This window comes from Chrysoperla carnea, chromosome X, assembly GCF_905475395.1.
Source record: "Chrysoperla carnea chromosome X, inChrCarn1.1, whole genome shotgun sequence".
In the NCBI taxonomy this organism is placed as follows: domain Eukaryota; kingdom Metazoa; phylum Arthropoda; class Insecta; order Neuroptera; family Chrysopidae; genus Chrysoperla; species Chrysoperla carnea.
The window spans coordinates 28,700,924-28,721,728 of record NC_058342.1 but is presented as its reverse complement, the minus strand read 5'-3'; the positions used below and the strand labels follow the sequence as shown (position 1 = coordinate 28,721,728).

Here is a 20,805-nt window from a genome sequence, read left to right as displayed (position 1 = left end):
TAATCCTTTTAAAACAACGAAAAAAATCAGTCGTCAAAAGTACGCTTTAAACACAACAATAAAAAATTTCTACAAAATAAAAATTCTAAAATCGATCTATAATCTTTTTATTCAATGATAATGATCACGTGGTTTTGATGATCTGACTAAAGATTCATTTTTATACTACTGCGGCGTTGAAACAGTATACTAGCGGCACTGTAAAAGGATTTCAAACTCGAAATTATACTAATTCATCTTGCATATGGATTCCTGAACTTATGTAACTTAAAAATGAAATATTACCGTTTTTTCTTTTGAAACATTTTATTTTCAAATGGCAGATTCGTATTACGGGTTTGATTCGTCATTGCAGGTAAGTTTTTCAATCCTTCAAAAATCAAATAAATTTTATACATAGTAGGCGGTTCCCACTTAAAAGGTTACACAAACTCAAAATTTTTTCGAGTCAGTTTACATATGGCTACCTAATCATGTAATTGAAAAGTGAAAAATTGGCATTTTTTCTTTTGAAATATTACTTTTAATTTTCAAATGGCAGATTCATTTTTTGGATTTGATACCTCTTTGCAGGTAAGTTTTTCAATTCATCAAATCAAATAAATTTTATAAATAGCCATCGATTAACACTTAAATTGTTACATAAACTTAAAATTTTGCATCATCTTGAACATGGCTACCTAATCATGTATCTGAAAAGTAAAATATTTCCCTTTTTTCTTTTGAAATATTACTTTTAATTTTCAAATGGCAGATTCATTTTTCGGGTTTGATAATACCTCTTTGCAGGTAAGTTTTTCAATTCACCAAAAATCGAATAAATTTTATACATAGCCCCAGCGATTAACACTTTGCATGTTCCGACATGTTCAAAAGAAAAAATCATCAATAAATTAAAAAACTGATTTATAGGGTGATGAAGAATGTTCCAGTGATTTAGAAGAAAATAATGAAGATTATGATGCTTTAAATAATGAGACTTTTGGTGAAACTAATGCAGATTCGTTCGGCGATGATTGGAGGACACATCACGAACAATTTTCCGGAATATTAGAAAGTTCAAGAAGAAGTCACACTCTAGTTTCCGGTGATGTAGAAGAAAATGATGCTTTAAATAATGAGACTTTTAGGGAAACTAATGCAGATTCGTTCAATGATGATTGGAGGACACATCATGAACAATTCTCCGGAATATTACAAAGTTCAAGAAGACGTCACACTCTAGGTATGGAAATTCGTCTTTCATGGACAGTATTTTTAATTGAAAACAAGTTTTCATAGTTTTTTTTTCTCTTTTTTTTCAGAAATACCCTGGAAAAAAGTAGCTGAAGATTTACATAAATTAATTGTTGATACATCGAATCAAGATAATGTTCGGGCAACTATTGTTAAACCTCCAGAAAATCAAACTGGTAAGTTCGCCTTTTTTTACCATGTATATGAAATATATCAAGGTATACCAAGTTTAGTTCCAAGTTTGTAACGCTTAAAAATATTGATGCTACAAACAAAATTTAGTATAGATGTTCATAAAATCACCTAATTAGTCTGTCTGTCTGTTTGTCATCACGATAACTCAAAAACGAAAAAAGGTATCAAGCTGAAATTTTTGCAGCGTGCTCAGGACGTAAGAAGTGAGATCGAGTTCGTAAATGAGCAACATAGGTCAATTTGGTCTTGGGTCCGTAGAACCCATCTTATAAACCGTTAGAGATAGAACAAAAGTTTAAATGTAAAAAATGTTCCTTATAAAAAAATTAACAATTTTTGTTTGAAACATTTTTTTGTTAACAGCACTATTTACCCACGGGGGGCGCAAATTAGATGCAAATTTTATAGTATGTATTATATGGGAATATCATTTATGCATGTCTAAAAATTTTATTTTACGAAAAAAATTGTAGAGACATAAACTGTAGGAAATTTTCTGAAGTTTAAGTTTGTATGTATATATTTTCCTCGTAAAATGACTCGAAAAGGAGATATTTTCAAAAAACTGCTTTTCGACACCATTTTTCTAATATAGTGGCGCGAGTTTTCTATAGTATACTCATCTGGTAGTTTTACCTGGAAAGTTTTCCGAAACTTTTGAAAATGGATGATTTTATAGATTTTGCGATGTTTTTTTTTCGAATTTCCATTTTGCTACCTTGTATCTTTGCCGCTATGTTGGAAAAATGGTGTCGAACAGCAGTTTTTTGAAAATATCTCCTTTTCGAGTCATTTTACGAGGAAAATATTTACATACCAAATTCAACCTCAGAAAATTTCCTACAATTTATGTCTTTACAATTTTTTTCGTAAAATCAATAGTTTTGGCGTACGAGCGCCGCAAAGTGATTAGATTAAGTGAAAGATTATATATTTTGATTCGAGTATTTAACGTTAAATAACTGAAAAATTTGACGTTTTTTTGCAAAAAATATCTCATACACTTTGAAAAGCAGTATAAAAATTGTTGAAAATGAAATTTTCAAGTAACTTGCACGAAAATTAACGGAGTTCTAATAAAAATATTATAACACGAGGACAAAAACTTATGAATTTACCACGGGAACTAAAAGTAATGCTTCCTGCTTTCCAATTTACTTTAATTAGGTACTGACAACATGCTTGGTTTTTAGGAAATATCGAAAGCTAAATAATTAAACAAAATTTTCAATTTTCGATATTTTGAAAATTATTCCAGATTTCGAAAAATATTATTCTTACTTTTCGTCTTATATTGTCAAGTTACAACATAATTCACCATCAAAATTATTTGGATCCCCACTAGCGTGCTCATACATCCTTAAATAGTCCACCGACTAGTTTTGGAGATATCTATGAAAACATATCATCCATCTACCGTTTTCCCATAAGTCTAATGTTAAATAATCGGGCAACTCCTCCCCCTCCCCTAAAATTTTCAGAATTGACTTACTTAGTTCAACTTCATACAAAAAAAATCAAGCCTTTTAACCAAAATTTCCCTGGCGTTCGTACATCATTAAATATAATTAACTCTACTTTTTAGACCGGCGGGTTCGAATTCAGGCAGCGACAGTGCGAAGAAAAAAAGTTAATGAGGTTAATCGAACACACTGTTGTCGCTTGGATAAGAACGAAGTAACCGACTCCACCCACATCATAAAATTAAATATAGTTTAAAAAATAAATAAAGATTAAAAATAATGATGCTAGTGGCCTCTGTTATAGACGTGGCCTGAGAAACGGAGGTTAAACTCCATTGTTAACTCTACTTTTTAAAATATCATTTTTTTTTTGTATTATTTATTTCTTATAAAAATTGTAGTCAAGCATGTAGCCAGAGGAAAGAACCCCTCCAAGTATTTGAACATTTAAATTTTTCCCGGATAAACTTTAATGACACGCGTAAATTTTTAAAAAATATGAACAAAAATTGAGTTTACCAAAAATTGTCCTGTTTGTCGACCAACGTTAAATATAACCTAACTTTAAATTTTTGTAAATTCTTTAGTACCTTTTCAATTAGCATTACAGTGAAGTAAAATTTAAAAATTATTTGCTTCAAAATTTTTACTAATTTTTTATAAATTCAATTCTAGGAAGTTCAGCATATGGATCGCCTTTGCCAACAAACATTTTAACAGTTGAAGAATTAGAACGAAGTTTGCAGGCAAATCGTAATGAAGTCCAACAAAATCCATCATTTCCGCCTAATTTCATGCTGGTAGCTAATTCAAATCGTAATGAAGTACAACAAAATCCATCATTTCCGCCTAATTTCATGCAGGTATTTAATTAATATAAACAAAAAAAACATAAAATATGCTTTAAGTTATGATATTTTTTGTAGATTCATCATCAAATGAAACTCTCAGCACGATTTCCACCTGAATTAAATCCAATGTTATTAAGTCATCCATATATGCCGCCACCTGGTTTTGGGGTCCCATGGGGTCCCTGGTCGTGTTCACCAAAGTTAATGCAACCTATCATGTTTAGAGGAAAATACTTGCCAGTTAATATGCCACCATCAGGATTTGGCGCACAAGAATCGGCAAATATTAGAACCCCTCCAGGGTTCCGGGCACAACACTCTCATAATATTAGACCCGCACCTGCATTTGGAGTACAACACACCCATAATATTAGACCGCCGCCTGGTTTTGGGGCACAACACTCCAATAATATTAGACCTCCAGCTGAATTTGGGGCACAACACTACCATAATATTACACCCCCACCTGGTTTTGGGGTACAACACTCCAATAATATCACACTCACGCCTGATTTTGGGGCACAACACTCCAATAATATCAGACCCCTACCTGGGTTTGAGGCACAAGACTCCAATAATATTAGACCCCCACCTGGTTTTGGGGCACAACACTCCAATAATATCACACTCACGCCTGGTTTTGGGGCACAACACTCCAATAATATCAGACCCCTACCTGGGTTTGAGGCACAACACTCCCATAATATTAGACCCCAACCTGGTTTTGGGGCACAACACTCCAATAATATCAAACCCCCACCTGGGTTTGAGGCACAACACTCCAATAATATCAAACCCCCACCTGGGTTTGAGGCACAACACTCCAATAATATTAGACCCCCAGCTGGGTTTGAGGCGCAACACTCCAATAATATCAGACCCCGCCCTGGGTTTGAGGCACAACACTCCAATAATATTAGACCTCCAGCTGAATTTGGGGAACAACACTTCCATAATATTACACCCCCACCTGGTTTTGGGGCACAACTCACCAATATTATCAGACCCCCCCCCGGGTTTGAGGCACAACACTCCAATAATATTAGACCTCCAGCTGAATTTGGGGCACAACACTCCCATAATATTACACCCCCACCTGGTTTTGGGGCACAACACACCAATAATATCAGACCCCCACTTGGGTTTGAGGCACAAAACTCTCCAAATATTATACCACAACCAGAAATTGCATCACAATATTCGGCAAATAGGGTTCGTTTTGTAACTCTACCTTTATTGATGCAACATGAAGTATCAATTTCTGCACATGAAGTATCAATTTCCGCACATGAATCGTCAACAGGAAGTGTTCCAAGAACTAGTATTAATATTCGACAAAACATGGATGAAATACAACAAGTAAATATTCGTCTTTCAAATAGAAATTTCCCTGTAAGTTTTCTTATTTTCTTATTTTCTTTGGTGAGAGGAAATACACTCGTCGAATTGATAATTTCTTGAGGAAAATGAACGGCCTTTTTAACTAACTGCATGGGTATATTAGGAATCTGTATTGGATTGTTGCTAGGCTGTATAATCGAAGCAGTTTTATGCATAACAAGTGAAAACAAACAATTGATAGAGTTAATTGTTGAAATATCATATATACACAGAGTTGATTAAAGAGCATATACCTAATTTGTTTCAAACAAAAGTTGTTTATGTTTTTATAAGGAAAAATTATTACATTTAAACTTTTTTTCTATCTCTGAGGATTTACAAGAGGGATCCTACGGACCCATAGGTCAAGACCCAACTTTTGATTTTTCAACGTGTATTTTTCTTGTTGATTAAAAAAATACCGCGATTAGAGTCAAAATAAATGAAATAGAAAGTTATTTAATCACTTCATTTTAGTTTAGTTTCAATTAAACAAATATTTGCAATTGTCGAAAAAAATAATTTCGGAACACGATTCCTGTCTTAAATATTAATCAAAAACTTTTGAGAAAATAGAATACCTTAGAAAAAGTATAATTTATTTTCGACGATATAAATATAGGTTTTTAAGATGTCGTTTACAAAATGACACCATCATAATATATTTTTGAAATTTTCTTTCGCAGTCACCGCACACAAATTATGAACATTTTCGACCGGAATTACCCACACAAAATTTTCAGCCAAACAATCTTGTACGATCACCAGAACATCAACAAGAGCAGCATCCTGGCGAGTTTAATGCCCAAAACTGTTACAATTATTATCCGCATCAACAACAAAATCAGAAGGGGGAACCAGAGAATGATTTTCCGCAAATTAACAGTCCACAACAAATTCAGCAGAAACTGAATCAAAGAACGGAACCAGAGGATCACGATGAATATTCTGGTTTAATGACAACATGTGAAAAGCAAGAGTTGATTAATATACTGACATCGCAATTAAATATAGGCATACCTTATTTTGATGATTTCTATTACACTGTGAGTTGTATTTTTAACCGACTTCAAACCAAAAATAGGAGGTTCTCAATTCGACTATATTTTTAAAATTTTTTTAAAAATGTTTGTTACCTCAGAACTTTTGACTGGGTGAACCGATTTTGATGATTCTTTATCTATTTGAAAGCTAGTGCTTCCCGTGTGGTCCCATTTAATTTTGGTCTAGTTCTGACAACGGCATCCATGAGAAAACTATAAAAGTCTCTCTTTTGCATTAAGTATGCACGACAAGAGGACGAATAACTCAATATCACGCCAACCGATTTCGATGATTCTTTTTAGTGACAAATTAGTAAATGTGCTTCAGATTCACTAAAAATCACAAAATAAAAAAACTTTTAACAAAAAGAAAACCGACTTCAAAAGAAAAACTTTTCCAAAACAAATTAATATGCACTAAAAAGTAAAAAAATAACAATAATATAATGCAGTTAAAATTATTGTTATTTCTGGAGTCGGTGTTAGCCAAAATTTTGGTATAGGTGTTCATAAAATCACCTAATTAGTCCATTTCCGGTTGTCCGTCCGTCCGCCCGTCTGTGGGCACGATAACTCAAAAACGAAAAAAAAAACAAGCTGAAATTTTTACAGCGTTTTACAGCGGACGTAAAAAGTGAGGTCGAGTTCGTAAATGAGCAACGTAGGTCAATTGGGTCTTGACCTATGGGTCCTTAGGAACCTTCTTGTAAACCGTTAGAGATAGAACAAAAGTTTAAATTTAAAAAATATTCTTTATCAAAAAATAAACAACTTTTGTTTGCAACATTTTTTCGTAAACATCACTGTCTACCCGTGAGGGCGCAAATTAGGCGTAAATTGTACAATGTGTAATGTGATAGAGTAATCAACACTATTTATGCATGGTATTTCAACAATTAACTCAGTCAATTGTTTGTTTTCACTTGTTTAATATAAGAGTAGGCTAATTATCTCTTAAATAAGGCCTCAGATCCCAATTTGATAAAGAACATTTTCTCTTTTTTTTTTTCTCAGCTTATTCAGGAAGCGAAAACTCTGCAGACAATTATAGAACAGTCTGTATACAAAAGTGTGTTAATTCTATATAAAATGGACAAGGAACATAAGTTCCCTTATTGATGTAAGAGTTATTTCCCAAAACTGCTACATATCAACGCCGCCAGTGTGATAAGCTTTGGTGAAAGGGGCGTTTAACCTTAGCCTGTCTTTGGCTGCTTCATTCCTATTAATGCCAGAGTGCCCCTGTACCTAGTACAAAATCTGCATGTCTAAAATTTACAATTGTACTGGATTAAATAATTAATTAAATGACTGATTTCAAATTTCCAGACATTTATGGATCGTCAAAATCAAAACAGACCTAGAACAACACAACATTCGACAACAAATCTTTATCATAATAACAATCGACATCATAGTTATCGAAATGATGGTAAATATTATTTTTCAAAATTTTATTTTTCCATAAAAACCTTCCAACAGAAGTAATTTGATTAAATGTCGATTTTCTTTTAGATTATAATAAAGATGAATTTGAAAATTCATTAGGAAAATTACAAGTAAGTACATTGATTTTCTTTCTTTCTTTTATTTTTCTTTTGTAACTAATATCATGGTTCCGAGATTTTACTTAAGGTCACTCAGACATTTCACTCACAATTTTAACGGGACCCAAGGAGACAGAAGCGCATATTGACAAAGTATCACTTTTGTTCCTTGGGAATCACTTGTTTAGAGTATAAAATGTCGATAATATAGGAATTATAATAACTACAATAATTAATCAAATGAATGGTCAAAATACTTTTTTTTTTTTTTTTATACTAGAATTTTATGTATTACTAGCTGACCCGGCGAACTTTGTTCCGCCTTAATGGCAATAAATAAGCGGAAAAAGTATGAATTTTAAAAATTATTTCACAAAAACGACTAAAAATCACTAACTCAATTAAGTTATCTGCCTACTGCCTACCCCCTAAGAACGATGGCGTGATTATTTATAGCCTATGACCATTTCTAGGTTATCATCTATCACCATACCAAATTTCATCAAAATCCGTTCAGCCGCTTAGGCGTGAAAGAGTAACAGACAGACAGACAGACAGACAGACAGAGTTACTTTCGCATTTATAATATTAGTATGGATTATTAATTGTTATAAAATCAGTTTAACTATTATGATAAATTATGGTAATATGTGTATTAAATTTTGTACCCTATTTAAAATTTTGAAAAAAAAGATGGCCTGTTGACGACCCATACTACCTTAAAATATAATTTTTGTCAAAATCTGAGAAAAATAATTTTTGTCGATTTTTAATGCCGTTCCATTTCATGTACGGCAGATGTTAGAGAGAAATTAACGAAAAATAGGTTGTTTTTTTTTAAACTACCAAAAGCCAGTCAATTATTGACCATTAGCTCATGAATATGTAAACCTTTGATAGTGTCTGTAATAAAAATTTAGTTTCAGTGTTACCCATTACCAACACCGAGAAGAACAATTGAAGTTGATGTTCATTCTCACGAAAAAATAGGAGCAAATCAATCTTTCAGCAGACGTCTACGAGAAACTAAAGAAACGTTGCTGGAGTTGGAGACATTATTTGGTCTTGTGCTCCGATTAGAAGATCTAAATTACTTAGCTACTGCTGAAGAGAAAGACAAGATTTTAGAACAATTACAAGATGATTCATTAGTTAAAAATGATAATAAAGAGGATTTATTAAATAAAATATTTAATGGTCTTGTAGATGATGATAAATTTAGTGTTTATGTTGGTGTTAGAAAAGGAAAGGTAAATTGATGACAACGTTCAAATAGTAAATAAAATACACTCTAGATCGGGAAAATTAGTTATTTGTTATTATTATGTAAGGTTAGGCTGACTGTCTTGGGACATACTTAGACCATAGAATCCGCTGTGATACCGTAAATAAACCATTTGAAGTTGTTTAAGAACAGCAAGAATGAGATCGATAAGGTCGTCAAAAAAAGGCTGAATTCCCATTCCCACTTGTACATCTCCTGCAATAATCGTAATGCGTTGGTAGCCCAACCGTTCAGCATGTCTACCGCCTAGACAGTTTTCCCTAATAACCACAACGATTTTGCTTATAAAAGCCCTTTGAAGCGAGATTAGCTCTTAGCAACACCTACGATTATATTCCGACCATATCTATCTTGTAGTACCACAAGTGCGTTCACCCCATTGATCTAACATTCACCTTTGTTAAGATATCCTCATTCAGGAGCAGCTAGTAGTTCGTAAACGAAACTCCCGGATGCATATTGATGTTTGTGTCCGACAGTCTTGTGACATTTCTAGCAAGCTGGTCGGCTTCATAATTCCTTAGAATGTCTCTGTGACCCGGTACCCATAATTCGGCAGTCCTGTGTCTACCTTTGCGAGGTAGACCGATCTTAAGTTTAACCAAGTTTTCATCCCATTCCTGTCTGACGGGTATCTTTACTGGGAACTTGTTAGAAGGAGATAGAACGTAATCGATGAATCTTGGAAGTGAGTACCTTCGTAAGATCCGGGCAAGACCGTAATGCGTCTCCGTACAGTTTGGAGCCAGTTATAGGCTATAACTGGCCGCGAAGAGAGAGATAACTTGGCAGGACGTGTAAAATTGCCCTAAGTGCTTTAGAAGGTGTTGTCCATAGACATTAAAAGATTAGTATAGATACTAACCGTTGAACTCTACCCAGAATTTTTTTTTTTTTTTTTATTATAATTTAAAAATTTGTAATGAATTTTTTTAAAGCTATTGTTGTTACGAATTTTGCCGCATTTTAAGAATAACGCTGATAAGTATTTACAAATATGGATGAAATTATTGGCATCAATTCCACTTGCTGGTAGAAAAGATGAACTATCAGATTACATTTTTCCACAATTTTTCCCTTCTTTTGCTAGGTAAGTCAATTTATTTCCTTAAATATTTAATTTTTAAAGTTTCGACGAACTGGACAATAAGAATTTGATTTAATTTGAATTGATGTTGATTCTTAGATTAAACAACTTTCCCATAATAGGGTACTTTCGGTAGTGAAAAATAAATTATGAAATTTGCAAAAAAGTTAAAATTTATGTAAAAATATCCTTAAATATTCTGATTTCGAGTCATAAAAAGCACATTTTTCTTTTAAAATATTAAAATTAAAAATCGTAATTTTTAAACTGTATATCACGTGACCTAAAACGCGGGTAAGCCCTGCTGTGATGTCATAGCGGTATGAGTCACAGACCATCAATTAGTTCAGTGTAGACAGCTGGGTATAATATATCCATAGATAATAAGTATTTATATTTATTATAATCAGATGTCTATGAATATATCTGTCAAAATTATTTGTGTTATTTCGTATAGTGATACCCATATTACGTCATGAAATTGGATGCCCGCGTTTTTGACAGTTTAAAAAAATGTTTAAAATTTAATTTTAGTTTTTGGCAAGAAAGCGTGTGTATTTTTCCGGAATAAATTTTTGGTGGCTTTTTATAAGCGAAATCAACATTTTGAAGTACTTTTTCAAATATAGTAGAATACCCTATTGGTCTAAAATAACTTTTATATTTCAGATTCGTAGATCAATTATCCATGGACAGTATATTAAAAATTACATCAGTTTTTACAATAATTAAAACAGAAAATGCTGGATTTATAACATCCGAAAACCGTTCACTCGGTTTAGTACTGTGTAATAAGGTAATAATTAAAATTTTACAAAACTTTTATTCTATGCCAATTCAACACGATTGTAATTCCCAAAAACTTAGATTTTCTGAAGGGTCTTCAAAATGATGTACTCTAAAAGCAAATGTAAGCATCAATTAATTCGTAAAATTTTTGCTTCCACAGTTGGGCATATCATGCATTACAAAGATGATAGAACGTAGCGAAACATTACTTGCCACATTACAAGTAACCGAAACAATGGAAGAGTATCATCAATGGTATCAATTTTTATCATCAATATCAAAATTCATCGAAAATGTTGAACTTAAAATCAATATGCCAATGAAACCATTAGACGGTTTTATTATGGAAATGCATTTAAAACGTTCACAAATTATTAAACCAAATCAATATTATCGATTTTTCAAAGTGTTTTGCAAAGCTTAGAACAAACAACATCAAAACTTTCTGTAAGTAACAACAATATTCATGTAGTTGGCTCAATCACATATGGATTAGACATGATAGATATGCAATCATAATAACCAAATACTCTATAATACAGTAACCTTGTCGTTTGAAAGAACGGGGGGATTTTTTCGTCTTGTTTATGACGTTGGTCTAATAAATAATCCAAGTTTTTGACCTCAAGCGCCGATCGCAACTTTGTCAAAGGACCAGTTTTTTTATAAATCCTTTTCAGAACGTTTTTAAAATTGACTAAATTTTCTACAAGACGAGAATGGAATCTGGAGACCCAATACTTTCCAAGATAAAGCCTTTCAAAATTTAGAGACGTAACTTTATACATCAGTGCTAACGTAAAATCCGGTAGTTCTGATTTTTAGTAGGCTGGTTTAAGATGTTGCCACAATGAATAATCCAAGCTTGTGACTTCGAGCATCGAACGCAACTTTGCCAAAATCGAAAAAATTCATGAAAATTTTTCTGATTTCGACGATTATAACCTTAAACGGGTAGTTTTTGAAGTACGTTTTCAAGATGTTTTTAAAGTAGACTAAAGTTGCTACAATATGAGACTAGAATTATCTCTGTAGGCCTAATAGTTTCCGAGATAAATCCTTTCAAAATTTTTCATTTTTTCTAACTTCGCAATTTTTTGCATTATATCGTTTTGAATAAATTTTGACTTTGAAAAACACTAGCACACTCTGTCGGGAGTAAGTAGAACTACATCCGGCTAGAGTATTTTGAGTGACGTTTGAAATATTACAAAAAATTGCGAATTGAATATTTTATAACTTCGGAATCGTGATCAGTGACCCCAAAAACTCTCGAGTATACTTTTTTGGCCCATTTTGTCAAATATTTACAGAATCTTGATGTTTTTGAACCAGCGAGGGAGAATAACCCCAGAAGAGGGGAGTACATCTTCATTCTCACTACGGAATCGTGCTCAGTGACCCCAAAATCTCCTGAGTATACTTTTTTGATTCATTTAGTTGAATATTTACAGAATATTGCAATTTTGGACCAGAGCGAGGTAAATTACCCCAAGAAGGAGAGATTATATCGAAATTCTGATTTCGGAATAGTGATCAAAGACCCCGAAAACTCCCGTGTATACGTTTCTGGCTCATATTTTCAATGTTTTAAAATTTTCAAAAATCACCCCATAAATGGATTCTAATGATTTTGCCTAGTGGGCCCATAACAAAAACCAAAATTTTCTAGCGGCAAACATTTAGATGTAGATTCCGATATATGGACCTTCCTGATCATTTTTTAAAAAAAACTGGCTCGATAGGTTGAGGTACAACAAAATTCTCTATGAAATGCTAAAATGACACGACTAATTGTAAATACAAATATTTAGCTGTACTTGTTCCAATCGTTAGAAAATTGTTTGAAAATATTTTTGCTTTATTTCAATATGAAACGACTTCTTCGAGATGAGGTTGTCATTATTTTCATTTCTTTTTCAGTGTGGAAAATTTAATATAAAACTTACCACTTCATCTGATCCATCTGGACAATCTTTATCTCCGTCACATCGCCATTTTGATGTGATACAGGTACCACTGGTACATGTGAATTCCGTATCCGGTGCACACGTGGTTACCGGACAGTTTTTCTCGTCTGACCCGTCTCCACAATCATCATCATGATCGCAGACCCATCGCTGCTGGACACATTTTCCATTTCCACATGTAAATTCATCGGATCGACATGTCTCGTCTTGAAAAATTCGTAAAATAACGATTAATGGCATATTTTTACTTAATAAAACCAAAAAAACCTAGTCTTGAGTAATTTTTAGCTTTATTTTTGTTTGTTAAATTGTTAAATAATTTTTTGATTCAATCAAAATTTTTTAGAATTAAGATATTTTTTATTATTGTACTATCCGAAAATTTTCATTGATTTTTCCATTATATAGAAAATTGATTTAGGATTTGGAGCAAGAAATGCTGCTTTGTCTTAAAAAATTCGTAAAATAACGATTAATAATATATTTTTACTTAGTAAAACCAAAAAAACCTAGTCTTGAGCTTTAAAAGCTTTATTTTTTTTGTTAAATTGTTAAATAATTTTTTGATTCAATCAAAACTTTTTAGAATTAAGATATTTTTTATTATTGTACTATCCAAAAATTTTCATTGATTTTTCCATTATATAGAAAATTGATTAAGTATTTGGAGCAAAAATGGTCCTTTCTTAGCAACTAGCAATCAACTTCTTTTCGTAATTAGGAGAAAAAAGTAGCTTGAACTACTACAAAAAATATTTTTACCCAGATTTCAAATCATTTTCTGAAGGTTTTGCTTGACATTGCTATTGTAGGAAGCAGAATTTTGCCGATATTTTGACTGAATCCAGTTCCCTGACTTAATCAATTTCTATACACTAGTATTTAAGTTTTTTGATTTTCAAATAATTAATCTTGAAATCCTTTTATCATGCATTTTCCCTGAAATTATCCCTCAACAATTTTGCACTTTTATCCCAAATGCTTACCTTTCGTTCAACTTACGCTAGACAAAAAAAAAATTACAAATACAAAATTTTGAAAAATGAAGAGTTAATTATTTGAAAATCATTACGAAAAATCCATATTTATTTCGAATAAAAAAAAGGTAATTAATTCAAACAGAAATAGAAAAAAGGATTCTAACAATTTTCTAAGTAATTTGGAAATTTAATTACAGAAGTTTTCCAAGAAAACTTTTACAGTTTGGTAAACACTGTATTAAAGTTTTGTACCAAGATTGGGACAAATTTTCGGGTAAAATATTGATCTTTAAATTTACCCAAATTATCAGTTTTTCGATAAAATAATTTAGATAAAACCGTAAGCATTCCTCTTTTGTGATATCTATTTAAGTTTGATTAATTTTGTGATATTAGTTTAATATTTTGTATAATAATTTATAATTTAGAATTAATTTATAATTTAGAATATTATTTTGTATAATAATTTATAATTTAGAATATTTAGAGTAGAAATAAAATTTTTTATTCAGAAAAAAAGAAAATTTATTTTGTACTCAAAATTTCCCAAAGACTATACAATAGATATAGGATATCCAAGAAAAATTTTTCGCATAAATAATTGTAAATTGTGTAACATTTTTGTAGATAAATCTACCGCAAACAGGGACCCGTTTAGAGAGAATTAAATTTTTTCGAAAGAACATTTTCGTGAAAATTATCAAAACCACGCAAATCACTTTTCACATTCTTCCCTTTTTGCTAAGGTTAGAGAAAATTAAATTTTTTCGAAAGTAAATTTCCGTGAAAATTATCAAAATCACTCAAATCACCTTTTACATTATTTCCTTTTTTGCTGAGGGTAGAGAAAATGAGAAAATGAGAAAAACCCTTTAATTTTTTTTAAGAGGTGTGAAAATTTTTTGAACATAATTCTATTAAAGTACTCGAAAAGTGTTTCTGTTTAAAATTCTTTTCCATGCATTCCCGAAAGAGTTATTTTGACCGAGATATTCAATGCTTGTACGTGCAATGTTTTTTCGCCGAGATCTACTTGACTTCGAAAATATTTAAATTTTTGCGCCATTTCTTTGCAAGGTAGTGTATTAGTGCACTAAAAGATGTACCAAAAATCATCTAGAAAAGGAAAATGAAATAAACCGCTCACTTTTTACCAAAACCTCGTGAAATTTGTATCATAGGTGACAAACATCATTCGTAAACCACGAGTTAGTTGCGCAAATGTTTCTATTTTTTAATAAACAATAAATTGTTAATTAAATAAAACGATTTTGTTTTTTTGCAAACATTAAGGATGTATGAACGTTGTATAATCAGCGCCTAAACGGATGAACCGATTTTTATTTTTTTGTCTCGTTTAAAAGGTAATTTAATGGAGAGTGTTCTTAGCTATGTTTCAAGTGCGAGTTTAGGATTCCGTACCCGGAACAACTCTAAAAATAGGCTATGATCCACGAAATCGGTTCAGTTTGAAGAAGGCTCTAAGTAAAAAGTTTTTTTAATGCAGAGTGTTCTTAGATATATTTCAAGCGTGAGTTTAGGGTTCCGTACGCGAAAAATTTGTCGGGGGTTTTTTAAATTTTGTAAATTTCATTTGTTTTTATGATTTTTTCTTAAAAATTTGCATGGATACCTAAGCTGAAATTTTAACCACATATTATTCTTTTAGTAAAAGTCTACCTACAAAAACTGTTGAGCATTTATTAAATCAACCTTGTAACGCTGATACATCCTTAAACTAATCCGAGGAAACTTAACAAATTTTATTGCAGATTAATAATACTAAAATAATCCTTTAGGAATTATAAAATGTATTTATTGCTGGTTTGTTTAAGCTTAAATTTTTTGTACGAAGAAAATGCGAAAAATTTTTATTGGCGTAATCCCATTTATATTTACTTAAAAATTATGAAATAAATGAAAAAAAATTTCTTGTTAGATAAAATTAGATTGAAAATGAAATAATGATGAAAACCCTTACTGCATGCTTTTTCATCGGATGCATCGGAGCAATCAGGATTGTCGTCACACATCCAGGTAAGAGGGACACACTCGCCAGGAACGGATCGACATGTGAATTCATCGGCGCCACATTCCCTTGCCTCTGTAACAATCGCCCCGCAAGGCAACAACAAGCGAACCAGGTGTTAGTAAGCTCGAATATAATAACATGCAAACCTACCACAATTTAACTCATCAGAGGCATCTATACAATCGGCTTGAGCATCGCATACCCATGCGGCTGGCACACATGGTCCAGTTGTACCACATTTGAACTCATGGTCGCTACATTGACGATGTTCTACAATAGGTCAATACGATTTTTTTTGACATTCGACTTAACTAATGAGAATTTTGTCATTTAAAGGTTATGTTTCCAAAAAATGGGAGGTTTTGTTGGCGTATTGTGAAAAGAACATACTTTTCATTCAATAAAATGGTACGGATTTATTACTTAAAGTGGAGAGACTGGGCGGGGAGTTTTTTCATAATAGTGTCTCAAAATTAAGGACGTTCATATGCCACCAATATTATTGTAAATGAATAGAAAATCGAATTGCTTTTTATCACTTTCTAAGCTTAAAATTCAACGAAAATAATTCGATAACAGTATTTTTTTCTTTCTTAAATCATTTAAATTTTTGTACCATAACTTTTTCATTTCTCTATAAATATCGTTGACGCATGAACGCCCTTAATGTTTCAAATGTTGTCAATATGAATTCTCATCTTGGCAGAGGGGAAGGGGGTAGGCTATTTGCCAATTCTGAAAGATGGTCACTTGAAAGTTTTTGTATTAATCCAAAATTAGGAATTTCTGGGGGGAAGAGGGAATGTTTGGAAATTTCATGTGGTATCAAGTTGTCGAAATCGCTTACATGTGGCCAGAGTTTGAGCAATGGGCATACTGCCGCTCAAAAAAAATCGAATTTTTAAAATATCAATTTAACCAGCTGGTCTATTAATTCTATTTTGGGTTAAAAAAGGCGTTGATGTTCTGACTTACATTGTGCCAAGTTCTATTTACAACATAAAAATCAGATTTAATTCCCTGACCTTCATTAAAATTGTCGAAAAATCGGACAGACGTTATTTTTTAATTGGTCCAAAGAATAACACGCCTCCAAAAGAATTAAAATAAATAAATTAACTGACAGTCGTAAATAAAATGATTCATAGTCTAGGAGCTGAGCAATATTTTTATGTAAAAAAAAAATTTGTCTGGTTTGTAATCCAGCCGTTTTCGGCACATTAGAAATGATAGACCGTTGAAAATTAATATTTCTTCTCCTATCTGGGTGTAGACTAATAAAGCATTTCTGCCATCTATTGAGCAAAAATAGATTTGAGAGACTTAAAACAAATGAACAAATATGTCAAAAAGTATATTAATGAGATGTTTCTAAAAAGTTAAATTAGTTTTTAACAAAAATAAAAAGTATTTATAATAGTCCAAAATTATATACTATTTGTTCACAATTAAAATTTTATACTAATAAAAACAAAAGAATGTCATGTATCAAAATATATTTTGAATTTAACCCTAAAGTAGTAGCAACGAATAAGAATGATATGTTTAAATATTATTTTTGAGGGTTGAGCCCATAAAAACTTTTGATTAGCATGATCAAAATAAAGTTTTCAAAAGATTTTAACCGAAACCAAAAGTCAATTTTTCATGTAGGAATAACCTTTGAAGGTTCGTAGCTCGGAAGGGAACGGTTTTTGAAGGTTGAATCTATAAGAACTTTTGGTCAGCATGATCAAAACTATAGTTTTCAAAAAAATTTTAACCGAAAATCTAAATTCAAAGTATTGTATCCGGGGTCCCTCGATAATTAACGATTAAACTCAATAAGTTCAAAAGGTAGTTCCCATGGTTTATAAGAGTAGATGTCCTCGAAATCTGTATCACATAAAAATATACTGTCATCTCCTAGACTATTAAAATTCATGAACACATCATATTATTAATAAAAAAAACGTAATAGAATCTATTTTTGACCTAAATTAATATTATTTCAAGATACGTCAATTAAGTAGAATGTGTTGTTTTTTTTTCTATGTCAACAAACACAAATAATGTAAAATCAACGCCAAAAAAATTTTATATAATTACGTCAACACAATTATAACATATTTTATCAGTTTTCAACTAAAAACACTTCTATGATAAAAATAAACTTATTTCTATTTTTAGAATTTTTTGTATAATAAATATTATTGTTGAATATTTTTTTATTATATTTGGGATACCATCTTTATAATTCTCTGGTTCGAGTACAGTCGAAATTGTTTATAACGACATCGCCAATCGTCGATAAAATTCATAGTTATGTACAGTCAAAGATGTTACAAATAAAGGAAAATGACAGAAACTGCTCGTATTACACTAAAACATCATGGAATGTGTTTCTTAAGTGTCAAATATCATTAGTAAGGCATGAATTACTGACGTAAATGTTTCTATTTGTTAATAAACAATAAATTGTTAATTCAATGAAACGATCAATATTAAAGTTGAGTGACAAAATTAATAAATAGGCAACTTGAATTACGTATCCGTTATACATGTATAATAATTTCGATTATTTGACAATCACTTAACATTTACGTCATATAAGTTGCCTGTTTACTAATTTTTTAAGTGAACTTTAACATTAATCGTTTCATTGAATTGACAATTTATTGTTTATTAACAAATAGAAACATTTGCACCATTAGCTCATGCCTTACTAATGATATTTGACACTTAAGAAACACATTCCATGAGGTTTTAGCAAAATGTGAGCGATTTCTTTCATTGTCCTGTTTTAGCCGAGTATTGAAAGGAAAAACTTATATATTTGGGAAAATATTCTCATTATCTTTGCTATTAAACAATCGAAATATAAATGGAAAATCACAGGATCCATTAAGTTGCGTTAGCTAAGCGAATTCCTTCAGAGATTGAAAAAATTACACATTTTTCTTAAAGTTGAATATTGCATTTTTAATTTTTCAAGAATTTTTATTTCTAAGAGAACTGATAAATACAAAAATATTTATTTAGAAAAAATTCAAAATTTTGTACTTTGCGCTATAACTAGTTTCGACTGTATCTACATGTACCTGCTTGTTTTAAATGCTTAGAGGTCGTACAAAAAACAATGTACTTTCAACTATTCATTTACGAAGCCAAATTTATTATCGCAATCAAAAATGGTGATGTACATTATTCAAATTTTTTGAACAATGAGAAATAGAGAACATTTATCAGTATGACAATCACGTTAAACTATCTTCAAAACGACCTTGGCTGATTCTATTCCGATAAATCTGCTTTACAATTAAATTAAAATAACCTAGGTAAATTTACAAAGAAAGGGGCTAATTACTGGCCTGACTAGGCTACAGATATAAATATTTCAAGAAGACATGTTTGATAGCCTTGTGGTTGTACGTCTGTGCGGAAGAAGAATTTTCCCAATCCGAATCAAGAATTAATTGTCAAGGAAATATACACCACCCCTTGAACGCTTGGGATGACCCATTCTGATACTTTGTTTTTGACGACCGGATTTTCATTTTTAGATAGAAAATCATCTCTCGACTAATTTCAAACTTCAGTCTAGCTTTATATGTCCTCTTTGTGTCATTTGGGTTGTTGATGGTATCCCTAAATACGTTAAATATTCACTTTTATTAAAACTTACGACATTGTTTGGGATCCTCATCGGTCCCATCACTACAATCTTTTTCACTGTCGCACTGCCATCGACTTGGTATACATCGTCCATTTCCACATTGGAATTCGTTTGATGCACATGTTTTCCCCTCTGAAAAAGAAGAAAATAATTTAATTTCGAGAACAAAAACTGTTGCTTTCTGGAGCTTTTCAAAAAGAAAATTTAAACTTTGGTTCTTGACGATTTTATGATAGTTTTAGAGAATTTTATTACATTTACGTCATACAAATTGCCTAGTTAACATAAAATCACTTAATTAGTCCATTTCCGTCCATCAAAACGATAACCCAAAAACGAAAAAAGATATCAAGCTGAAATTTTTACAGTGTGCCAAGGACGTAAAAAGTGAAGTCAATTTCGTCAATGAGCAACATAGGTCAAGGTCTTAGGTCCGTAAGACCCATCTTGTAAACCGTTAAAGATAGAACAAAAGTTAAAAGTAAAAAATATTCCTTGTAAAAAAATTAACAACTTTTGTTTGAAACTTTTTTCGTAAACATCACTGTTCACCCGTGAGGGCGTAAATTGTATAGTATGTACCTATTGTAAGGAATATCAGTTATGTATGTGTGACATATATGTCTGTGTAAATTTTTAATGAAACCAAAAGAAAAATTAATCGGAAATTAAATGTCAAATTTATTTTTAAACAAAAATTTACATAATGAAAAAAAAAAATTACAATGATTTTAAAAAAAATAAAAATAAACATATTTATTTATGAAATATGTGTAATGTGTGAGATTGATAAGTGACCCTTCAATGTAATATCAAAAACGCATTAAAATTTGTTGCGATTAATTATTTAGTGACATAACCTCAATAAATACTGATAAAAGTTCAATAAACAATTAGTAATTAAAATGTTAGTGGAGAATGGATTATTATGTCATTAAAAATACATTAGTTTTTAAATGGTTTATGGGTATGGAAATTAGTGATAGCAAAGATTATTACTTCACAAAGAGAGTTTTCTAAAAGATCCAAAAGTTCCAAAAGTTCCAAAATTTAAATTCTCCGAATTTAAGCGCTGTGCCCAAAAAATAAGGTAACATTGTATTTATTTTGAAAATTATTTATCTATTTTTCCAAATCAATTTTATCCCCTTCAAAATAATCCCCTCTCGATGCAATGCACTTATGCCAACGGATTTTCCAATCTTCGAAACACTGGTTGTAGCCACTTTCCGGGATTGCCTTCAGTTCCGTCTTCGCTGCGGTTTGAATCTCTTCTATCGTAAACGGTGTCC

At 31.4% G+C, this 20,805-nt stretch overlaps 1 protein-coding gene across 4 annotated transcripts in view; it reads right to left on the bottom strand.

The window, feature by feature from the left end:
• Nucleotides 1–20,805, bottom strand: part of LOC123302075 (very low-density lipoprotein receptor-like) — a 79,447-nt gene that overhangs the window by 18,321 nt on the left and 40,321 nt on the right. For 2 of the 4 annotated variants that reach the window (XM_044884856.1, XM_044884854.1), the window contains exons 3-5: nt 19,523–19,645; nt 15,808–15,930; nt 12,826–13,052 (exon numbers count right to left, since the gene is read on the bottom strand). In XM_044884856.1, coding sequence (XP_044740791.1) covers nt 12,826–13,052; nt 15,808–15,930; nt 19,523–19,645 — 473 coding nt within the window. Of the gene's footprint in view, nt 1–12,825; nt 13,053–15,807; nt 15,931–16,008; nt 16,129–19,522; nt 19,646–20,805 lie in introns of all 4 variants that reach the window. The other 2 variants (XM_044884853.1, XM_044884855.1) reach the window with 2 other exon arrangements.